Source organism: Cherax quadricarinatus, chromosome 72 (assembly GCF_038502225.1).
Source record: "Cherax quadricarinatus isolate ZL_2023a chromosome 72, ASM3850222v1, whole genome shotgun sequence".
NCBI classification, from domain to species: domain Eukaryota; kingdom Metazoa; phylum Arthropoda; class Malacostraca; order Decapoda; family Parastacidae; genus Cherax; species Cherax quadricarinatus.
The window spans coordinates 4,189,459-4,201,958 of NC_091363.1; the positions used below are offsets into that span (position 1 = coordinate 4,189,459).

General features: G+C 45.5%; 1 protein-coding gene across 1 annotated transcript in view; it reads left to right on the top strand.

Annotated features, from left to right (window-relative positions):
- The window catches only part of LOC128701466 (probable G-protein coupled receptor B0563.6), a 318,000-nt gene that overhangs the window by 297,242 nt on the left and 8,258 nt on the right, over positions 1-12,500 (top strand). Inside the window, exon 4 of the mRNA XM_053795166.2 lies at positions 8,368-8,514. Within this exon, the coding sequence (XP_053651141.2) occupies positions 8,368-8,514 (147 nt within the window). The remainder of the gene's footprint in view (positions 1-8,367; positions 8,515-12,500) is intronic.

Sequence of the window (12,500 nt, forward strand, 5' to 3'; positions counted from 1 at the left end):
CAGAGCCCAAGGAAAGCCGAGAAGGGAAAATGACAGGCCACTGAGCCCAAGTACATTAGCCAGTGAAACTGATGAAAGGAAAGCTGTAGTGGAGGAAACCAAATTAAATGAGGGGATACACAGGGATATGCAGTGGGAGAATGAAAGGGTGAGGTCAGTCTTTGTGTATGGGCTCCAGGAAGTCGAAAGGGAAACATATGAAGCAAGAAAACAAGGGGAAAAAAAAGCAATTGAAAGCATCATGAAAGCAATAGGAGAAGACGATATGACCCAGCTGGAAAATTTTCGGAGAATAGGGGGGTTTGTAAAAAAAAGAACCCGGCCAGTGAGAGTGACCTTCAAGGCAGAAGCGACTCGGACCAGGATCCTGCAGGAGAAAGCACGATTAAGGGACATGACGGCATACAGGAAGGTGTATCTCGACCGCGACAGAACACAAGAAGAAAGGCAGAAACTGAGAGAGATGGTACAAAGGCGAAAGGAGGAAAGAGAGGGGATGGAGAAGACAGACAGGAGATCCCAGACCCAGGAAGAAGATCAAATACAGCCTCCCTCACAACTTCCTATAGAAGCCTCCCAACCATGTCAACCCCAGTGCAACCAAACACTCTAAATCAAAACACCCATGCCACATCCAATGCCCCCACCCACTACATTACAAACTCCACCCCCACAGCAACAACCCATAGTTCCTTACCAGGTCTCCCACTTCCCCAACCCCAATATACCTCCCAGACCACAGTCTTAGAAAAGAAGTTGAAGGTGTGGTATACAAATGCAGATAGAATAACAAACAAGTATGAGGAGTGGCACGAAAGAATCAAAGAGACATCCCCAGACATAATAGCACTCACAGAAACAAAACTCACCAGAATAATAACAGATTCAATCTTTCCATCCGGATATCAAATCCTCAGGAAAGACAGAGGGAGGAGAGGGGGAGGAGGAGTTGCACTGCTCATTAATAACCAGTGGGGTTTTGAGAAAATGGAAGGAATGGATGGCACTGGCGAAAGGGACTACTTAGTAGGAACAATCCAGTCTGAGGGACATAAGGTGATAATTGCAGTAATGTACAACCCACCACAGAACTGCAGGAGGCCAAGAGAAGAATACGATGAGAGCAACAGAGCAATGATCGACACACTAGCCGAGGTGGCCAGGAGAGCACACATGGGGGGAGCAAAGTTACTAGTTATGGGTGATTTCAATCACAAGGAGATTGACTGGGAAAACCTGGAGCCCCATGGGGGTCCCGAAACATGGAGAGCCAAGATGATGGATGTGGTACTGGAAAACCTCATGCATCAACATGTTAGAGACACTACCAGAGAGAGAGGAGAGGATGAACCAGCAAGGTTGGACCTTGTATTCACCATGAGTAGTTCGGACATCGAGGATATCACGTATGAAAGGCCCCTGGGAGCTAGTGATCATGTGGTTCTGTGCTTCGACTACATAGTTGAGCTCCAAGTGGAGAGAGTAGCAGGAATAGGATGGGAAAAACCAAACTACAAAAGGGAAAACTACTCAGGCATGAGGAACTTCCTTCAAGACATTCAGTGGGAGACGGAACTGACAGGAAAACCAGTACAAGAAATGATGGACTATGTAGCAACAAAATGCAAGGAGGCAGAGGAGAGGTTTGTTCCCAAGGGAAACAGAAATAATGGGAAGAACATAACGAGTCCTTGGTTCACTCAAAGGTGTAGGGAGGCAAAAACTAGGTGTACTAGAGAATGGAAAAGGTACAGAAGACAGAGAACTCAGGAAAATAAAGAAATCAGCCGAAGAGCCAGAAACGAATATGCACAGATAAGAAGGGAGGCTCAGAGACAATATGAAAATGACATAGCATCAAAAGTAAAGACTGACCCGAAGCTGTTGTACAGCCACATCAGGAGGAAAACAACAGTCAAGGACCAGGTAATCAGACTGAGGAAGGGTGATGGGGAATTCACACGAAACGACCGAGAGGTTTGTCAGGAGCTCAACACAAGATTTAAAGAGGTATTTACAGTGGAAACCAGTAGGACTCCAAGAAATCAGAACAGGGGGGCACACCAGCAAGTGCTGGATGAGGTACACATAACCAAGGAGGAGGTGAAGAAGCTGCTATGCGAACTTGACACCTCAAAGGCGGTGGGACCAGACAACATCTCTCCATGGGTCCTTAAAGAGGGAGCAGAGATATTGTGTGAGCCATTAACAAAGATCTTCAACACATCATTTGAAACTGGGCAACTCCCTGAGGTATGGAAAATGGCAAATGTAGTCCAAATTTTTAAAAAGGGAGACAGACATGAGGCACTAAACTACAGACCTGTATCACTAACGTGTATAGTATGCAAGGTCATGGAGATCATCAGGAGGAGAGTGGTGGGGCACCTGGAAAGAAACAAGTGTATAATTGACAACCAGCACGGTTTCAGGGAAGGAAAATCCTGTGTCACAAACCTACTAGAGTTTTATGACAAGGTGACAGAAGTAAGACAAGAGAGAGAGGGGTGGATCGACTGCATATTTTTGGACTGCAAGAAGGCCTTCGACACAGTTCCTCACAAGAGGTTACTGCAAAAGCTAGAGGACCAGGCACACATAACAGGAAAGGCACTGCAATGGATCAGAGAATATCTGACAGGGAGGCAACAACGAGTCATGGTACGCGACGAGGTGTCAGAGTGGGCGCCTGTGACAAGCGGGGTTCCACAGGGGTCAGTCCTAGGACCTGTGCTGTTCTTGGTATACGTGAACGACATAACGGAAGGGATAGACTCAGAAGTGTCCTTGTTTGCAGATGATGTGAAGTTAATGAGAAGAATCAAATCGGACGAGGATCAGGCAGGACTACAAAGAGACCTGGACAGGCTACAAGCCTGGTCCAGCAACTGGCTCCTTGAATTTAACCCTGCCAAATGCAAAGTCATGAAGATTGGGGAAGGGCAAAGAAGACCGCAGACACAATATAGTTTAGATGACCAAAGACTGCAAACCTCACTCAAGGAAAAAGATCTGGGGGTGAGTATAACACCGAGCATATCTCCTGAGGCGCACATCAATCAGATAACTGCTGCAGCATACGGGCGCCTGGCAAACCTACGAATAGCGTTCCGATACCTCAGTAAGGATTCGTTTAAGACTCTGTATACCATCTACGTCAGGCCCATACTGGAGTATGCAGCACCAGTTTGGAATCCACACCTAGTCAAGCACGTCAAGAAATTAGAGAAAGTGCAAAGTTTTGCAACAAGACTAGTCCCAGAGCTACGGGGATTGTCCTATGAAGAAAGGTTGAGGGAAATCGGCCTGACGACACTGGAGGACAGGAGGGTCAGGGGAGACATGATAACGACATATAAAATACTGCGCGGAATAGACGAAGTGGACAAAGACGGGATGTTCCAGAGATGGGACACAGACACAAGAGGTCACAATTGGAAGTTGAAGACTCAGATGAATCAAAGGGATGTTAGGAAGTATTTCTTCAGTCATAGAGTAGTCAGGCCATGGAATAGCCTAGAAAGTGATGTAGTGGAGGCAGGAACCATACATAGTTTTAAGGCGAGGTATGATAGAGCTGATGGGGCAGGGAGAGAGAGGACCTAGTAGCAATCAGCGAAGAGGCGGGGCCAGGAGCTGTGAATCGACCCCTGCAACCACAAATAGGTGAGTACAAATAGGTGAGTACACAACACACAACACACACACACACAACACACACACACACAACACACACACAACACACATACACACACAACACAGCACACAACACACACACAACACAGCACACAGCACACACACAACACACAACACACACACAACACACACACATACACACACAACACACAGCACACAACACACACACAACACACAACACACACACAACACACAGCACACAACACACAGCACACAACACACACACAACACACACACACACACAACACACAACACACAACACACACACAACACACAACACACAACACACAACACACACAACACACAACACACAACACATAACACACAACACACACAACACACAACACACAACACACAACACATAACACACAACACACACAACACACAACACACAACACACAACACACAACACACACACAACACACAACACACAACACACAACACACACACACAACACACAACACACAACACACAACACACACACAACACACAACACACAACACATAACACACAACACACACAACACACAACACAACACACAACACATAACACACAACACACAACACACACACAACACACAACACACAACACATAACACACAACACACAACACACACACAACACACAACACATAACACACAACACACACAACACACTACACACAACACACAACACACAACACACAACACACAACACATAACACACAACACACAACACACAACACACAACACATAACACACAACACATAACACACAACACACAACACACAACACACAACACATAACACACAACTCACAACACACAGCACACAACACACACACAACACACAACACACACACAACACACACACATACACACACAACACACAGCACACAACACACACACAACACACAACACACACAACACACAGCACACAACACACAGCACACAACACACACAACACACACACACACACAACACACAACACACAACACACACACAACACACAACACACAACACACAACACACAACACACACACAACACACAACACACAACACATAACACACAACACACACAACACACAACACACAACACACACACAACACACAACACACAACACATAACACACAACACACAACACACACACACACACAACACACAACACACACACAACACACAACACACAACACACAACACATAACACACAACACACACAACATCAAACAATACAAATAACCTCGTTCACTAGCAAGTTGAAAGCTTCTTCTCCTGTACTAACTTCCCTCCTTCAAGGAGTTGCTCAAGATGGAAGACTTTAATTTTGAAGGTGGACCGAAGTGTTCCATCATGTGCTCTGAGAAGGATGGAGAAAGAGGGAGGGAAGAAGAGAAGGAGAGAGAGTGGTATAAAAGGTGGTAGGAAGACAGGTGGGTGGGAAAGAGAGAATATAAATGTATATGAATGCACGACACAGAAACAAGTGGGTATATACAGAGAAGGATCGCAGTCAGCAGGATTCGAACCCACTACAGGAAGATTGGCGAGGTTCCCAAGTGACGCTCTACACCACTCGGCTACAGATGCCACATAAGCTGGGCAGCCTGGTTCACAAGCCATGTTTCTTTCCCAGCCCGGGCACAAAAATGGGCCTCAAGCATAGTTTCCAGCTATTTCTATCTTCTCCTGTACTTCGTTTTAGTCTATTTTAAGGCAAATCATTTTTCATTCTATATTTGATGCGGAGGGAGTGCCTAACCTTGTTCAGCCAGCGGTAGATTATGGTCAGGGCGGGGCAGAGGAGGTCACTTACCCTGATTGAAAATGGTTTCAGCCGATTTTTTTTAGCCCCGGTAAAAGTCTATTATTTCTCCAGGCTGGGAAGCCTGATAAACTGAGACTTCAGACTTATGGTGGGTGGTCACCAGTGAAGACTTTATCTCCTCTGGTCCCAACTTTAGTCCACATCTCTCTCTCTCTCTCTCTCTCTCTCTCTCTCTCTCTCTCTCTCCCGTCCAGAGCGACGTTTCGGACACCTGACAACAAAGCGTCCTCCCATGAGCCGTACACGGCTTGGTGTTTGGTCCGGTCGTTAACTCTCAGCTGGCCACAGAAGGGGACTACTTACTCGGCTTTGGTGTATTAGAGTGTGAGCCGTGAATCCCTTATATCCCTGCCGGGAAGCTGGCGGGGGGGGGGACCGAAACGTGGTGTGAGACGAGTGAAACGTGATAAAGCTCTACACAGAGTGAAACATGGCTCCATAAGGCCTTACACAGAGGGAAACGTTATCTCAGCAAACCCATAGAATCCCTCCTTTCGCCCCTGGCTGCGTACTGTGACACACAGATCACATCTGTTCCCGCGCACTGTGACACACAGATCACATTTGCTCCTGCGTGCTGTGACACACAGATCACGTCAATAACAACTCTCATTCGTCAGGTCTGGTCATCAAAGCTCACTTTCAGAGACCGTAACATCGACTGCCAGACTAGTTAGGTAAGGCATAAACGTGCCATGTTTCCGTCCTCTGGATGTAATGGTCTTCGATAATGGTGGCAATCATCAGGTTATGACTGCCAGACTTAAGACTGGTCAGTCAGACTTTTAGGAGGTTCAGTGGACATGATTGGGAGAGATAATAACTGATTGGTTGTTCCAGGCAAGATATTGGGGCCTGTGGATTGTTCCAACCAAGATATTGGGGCCTGTGGGCTGTTCCAGGGAAGATATTGGGGCCTGTGGACTGCTCCAACCAAGATATTGGGGCATGTGGGTTGTTCCAGGGAAGATATTGGGGCCTGTGGGTTGTTCCAGGGAAGATATAGGGGCTTTTGGGTTGTTCCACGCAAGATATTGGGGCTTGTGGGTTGTTTCAGGCAAGATATTGGGGCCTGTGGGTTGTTCCAGGCAAGATATTAGGACCTGTGGGTTGTTCCAGACAAGATATTGGGGCTTGTGCTTGTTCCAGGCAAGATACTGGGGCTGTGGGCTGTTCCAGGCAAGATATTGAGGCCTATGGGTTGCTCCAGGCAATATATTGGGGCTTGTGGGTTGTTCCAGCCAAGGAATTGTGACTTGTGGGTCGCCTGCTCAACAGGCATCCTCAGTCAAGAAACACAGGAGACAGCAAAAGTCGTGGAGATGCAGATATGAGGTGGTCAGTCCCTCGGTTTTGAGAAGCTTGAGGTGACCGGTCCCTCAGACTGCAGAAGACAGTATGTTCAAGAGGGTCAGTCCCTCAGAATGAAGAACTATATTCAGAGTGGTCACATATACAACACTTGGACATCTTCCAAGACACACAGGTCTTGCACATGTGTCTCAAAAGAGAGAGCAGATCTCTCCAGCCTCCCAATTAATCAATCTCTCTATCTCAACACATCTCTTGCCAGCAGCAGCTGTTGGGTAAATTCCTCTCTCAGAATTGTATCCAAGTCTTCCCATCAATTTTTTTGTTCCACTTTTGCACAATGAATAACGACCGTGTGTTCAGGAGCAACACTGGTGGTAGACCAGTGGTACAAAACTGGTGGCAGATGTGTGATACAACACTGGTGGTGGCAGATGTGTGATACAACACTGGTGGCAGAAGTGTGGTATAACATTGCTGGTGATAGGCGTATGGTACAACACTGGTGGTGGTAGATATGTGGTACAACACTGCTGGTGGCAGATGTGTGGTACAACACTAGTGGCAGACGTGTGGTGCAACACTGCTGGTGGCAAATGTGTGGTACAACACTGCTGGTGGCAGATGCGTGGTACAACACTGCTGATGGCAGATGCGTGGCACAACACTGCTGGTGGCAGATGCGTGGTACAACACTGCTGGTGGTAGACGTGTGGTACAACACTGCTGGTGGCAGACGTATGGCACAACACTGTTGGTGGCAGATGTGTGGTACAACACTGTGTGTGTACTCACCTATTTGTGGCTGCAGGGGTCGATTCACAGCTCCTGGCCCCGCCTCCACTGGACGCCACAAGGTCCGCACTCCCCCTGCTCCAAGAGCCTTGTCGTACCTCTTCCTGAAGCTATATATGCACGTGTTCATTAATCTCAAAACTTTCCAACACAAGCTTCATAATTAAGCACTGTACTCTCCTACAGTACTCATTAAGTACTCTCCAACACTGCTCATTTATATAGGACTTAATTACCTTGCTAATTACGGTGCAGTGTCATCGATGGGTCGTTAGTGAATGAGTTGAGTAATTATGGTAATTAAGATACAGTGACTGGAATTACCTCAGAGAGGAAATATATATATATATATATATATATATATATATATATATATATATATATATATATATATATATATATATATATTTATATCACAGCTATAGAAAAACAAGTATTTTTGTGTGTATTGTACAAAGATTAGTTTGCATGGGAAGCCTGGAGGATAATGGTCAGCCTATTGTAAGAGAGTATTGCAAGGACGTCAGTCTATTACGCTAGCCTGTCTGCCTGTCTGTCTGTCTGCCTGAGTGATGCTGTCCTCTGATGCTTACTGATACACCTGCACGAAGGTGGCAATATGTACCTTAGAACTGTGTGTATTGTGGGATAGTTGTATATTGTTATAGCCAGGGTACTCTCTCTCTCTCTCTCTCTCTCTCTCTCTCTCTCTCTCTCTCTCTCTCTCTCTCTGCCCTGCAGTATGTAATGTCTCTGTCTCTCAGGGTACGCCGCAGCGTCGCTCTTTGCGCTGCTCTGCGCTATACCCTTCACACAGAGAGTGTTGATGGTGGAGTCAGGACGCTGGAGCCACTACTATATAGCTGCCTTCCATGCACATATCGTTCTCTACTTCGGTAACTCATGTATAGGTAAGTCCTCACCCATATATATATATATATATATATATATATATATATATATATATATATATATATATATATATATATATATATATATATATATGTATGTATATATATATATACAATACATAGACAACTAGATCCATAAAAAGAGTAAAATAGAGGTCAGATGACTGTAAGAAAGAGAGAGTTAAAGTCAGTCACTGGCAGAGATAACCCCGACATTGATTCCCATGACAACCTTACGACTGTGCAACATTTGCAAGATGCAGGCCCCCCCCCCCTTCTCTCTCTCTCTCTCTCTCTCTCTCTCTCTCTCTCTCTCTCTCTCTCTCTCTCTCTCTCTCTCTCTCTCTCTCTCCGTTACGAGAAAACTTAAGTTGCAGAAGCAACTTTAACTTACTTTACCTCACAGGTCTTCTTTGTTTCTTGATCACTTAGTTACACTTGTTCACTTACGAACACTTGTTGACTCAGTTACTATTACGACCTGGTCGTAACGAGGCTTCAAACAAAATAATCTCAGCAGATAGACTGTAATCTATAGTTTACCTTCACTCGATATATGTAAATATGTACACTATGTACAGCTGGAATAATAACAAGTGTACACGACAGTGACAGTTGGCAAAGCAGAAGCCAGAGAGAGTGCACCGTGCTCAACCAGCAGGTTGGCAAGTCTGCCAATACTTCCCGCAAGTGAACCACGTTGTTTCACCTTTGGCGGACGTGCCTGTGATTGGTCAATGAACCAAGCTACTGATTTAACCACGGGTACCCTATTGATCGTTAAACCCTTAGCACCCGGTTCACTGGCTGGGAAGCAGCCTATATGGGAGTGTGACATAAGCCGAATAAATTGTAACATACTCTTTGCATACCACACCCCCACCCCAAAAGGGCTCTAATAACCAGGACTAGGCCTCCACCTCCATGGGTAGCATGATGCCCTGGCACTGAACAACAGTGGAACCGCCTTTCCTCTCAACCATTCAACTCATTAGATAGAGCTCACCTTTTCTCGAGACTCATTGTAAAACTCTATCCTAGAGTGAGACAGCAGACAGTAGGATTCAAGACACCTATGGACGACATCAGAAGGCCCTCTCACTAAAACAAAAACTCCATAACACATCGTAACCTAACTCAGAAGTGTGTTAGTGTTATTCATGGTGTTGAGGTAAACCAGAGATTGTGATTGCTGTAGACTGTGACCACTTGGGACGACTGGCCCACGTAGACCTGGAAATGTTCCAGTGCAAGTATCAGAGAGATTGCTTCTTTCTCATAAGTGGCTTAAGCCCTTTGGTGAGGAGTAAGTCAGAGGCTGCAACCACTCTTCCCCAGATCACTTTACGATAAGATGCTACCAGGGACCATCAACAACTATCAACGACAACTATCCAAAACCACTGCTGTTAATAACCACTAACCTCTATTAACAACTATACATAACCACTAACAATTATCCATAACCACTAACAACTATCCACAACCACTATCAACCACTATCAGCAACCACTAACAACTATCAACAACCACTAACAACTATCAACAACTATCCACAACCACTAACAACTATCCACAACTACTAACAACTATCCACAACCACTAATAACTATCAACAACTATCCACAACCACTAACAACTATCAACAACTATCCACAACCATTAACAACTATCAACAACTATCCACAACCACTAACAACTATCAACAACTATCCACAACCACTAACAACTATCCACAACCACTAACAACTATCAACAACTATCCACAACCACTAACAACTATCAACAACTATCCACAACCACTAACAACTATCAACAACTATCCACAACCACTAACAACTATCCACAACCACTAACAACTATCAACAACTATCAACAACCACTAACAACTATCCACAACCACTAACAACTATCTACAACCACTAACAACTATCAACAACCACTAACAACTATCCACAACCACTAACAACTATCAACAACTATCAGCAACCACTAACAACTATCAACAACCACTAACAACTATCAACAACTATCCACAACCACTAACAACTATCAACAACTATCAGCAACCACTAACAACTATCAACAACCACTAGCAACTATCAACAACTATCCACAACCACTAACAACTATCAACAACTATCCACAACCACTAACAACTATCAGCAACTATCAACAACCACTAACAACTATCCACAACCACTAACAACTATCAACAACCACTAACAACTATCAACAACCACTAACAACTATCCACAACCACTAACAACTATCAACAACTATCCACAACCACTAACAAATATCCACAACCACTAACAACTATCCACAACCACTAACAACTATCCACAACCACTAACAACTATCAATAACTATCAACAACCACTAACAACTATCAACAATCAACAACCACTAACAACTACTAACAACAACTATCCTCAACAATTACTATCAACACACAACCAACACCACAGTTGCCCTCACAGGAAGCAACACTACGCAACACCCACTACAGGAAGCAACACTACGCAACACCCACTACAGGAAGCAACACTACGCAACACCCACTACAGGAAGCAACACTACGCAACACCCACTACAGGAAGCAACACTACGCAACACCCACTACAGGAAGCAACACTACGCAACACCCACTACAGGAAGCAACACTACGCAACACCCACTACAGGAAGCAACACTACGCAACACCCACTACAGGAAGCAACACTACGCAACACCCACTACAGGAAGCAACACTACGCAACACCCACTACAGGAAGCAACACTACGCAACACCCACTACAGGAAGCAACACTACGCAACACCCACTACAGGAAGCAACACTACGCAACACCCACTACAGGAAGCAACACTACGCAACACCCACTACAGTGTTGTGGTCTGGTCAGACTCAAACCTGATCAGTCAAAAAACAATTTAACTTTGTAAATGATATACATGTTCAATTGAGGTTAAAGAGGGGCCAGCGCCCCCTCTCTGTATGTGATATTGGTCAAGTTTATTCTGTTTGGTAATTTTAAGTGGTTAAATAGCCTTTACTGGCCCCTTGTTACTGCTATCCCTTAGTCTTCTACCAGCCCTTAGCCCCTTGTTACTGCTACCCCCTAGGCTCCTACCACCCCCTAAATTAAGTTACCACAGAGCCCACAACGACAGGGAAAAGCCACTATTCAATGAAGTGAAAGCGTAGGGTCCAGGAGCTAAGCTCAACCCCCTGCAGACACTGTTAGGGGAACGCCCTAGCAACTCTGCTGAGGGTGTGATGATCACTGGAAGGAAAGTTGATTCCACTGTGGTTTTTCCATCTCCCCCAGGATGCCACCCACATCTGTCGACTAACACCCAGGTACCTACTTACTGCTAGGTGAACAGATACAGCAGGTGTAGGGTGATTAACACCCAGGTACCTACTTACTGCTAGGTGAACAGGGACAGTATGTGTAAGATGACAACAACCAGGTACCTACTTACTGCTAGGTGAACAGATACAGCAGGTGTAGGGTGACTAACACCCAGGTACCTACTTACTGCTAGGTGAACAGGGACAGCAGGTGTGTGGAAACATGCCCAACGTTTCCACCCGTGCCGGGAATCGAACCCCGGACACTCAGTAAGGCGAGTGCGCTACCAATCTAACAACGGAACATCTGTAGGGGTCGTCAGAGGGCCGGTAATTGACTCAGCGTAACATGTAACTCATCGTGTCACTTAAGTGAGGTGTGAGGAGAGACGTGTAGGTGGCGCTTATGTAAACAACCCCCCCCCCCACACGGCAGGGTGGTGACTCGAACCCTGCAACCACAAATAGGTAAGTACAAATAGGTGAATACACACACACACACCCACACACACACACACATGCGCATACATGCGCACACACAAAGAAACACACACACACACAGATATCATGACAGTGACCAGGTGTCCCCCTACATGTATCAGAACGGTGACCAGGTGTCCCCGAAACA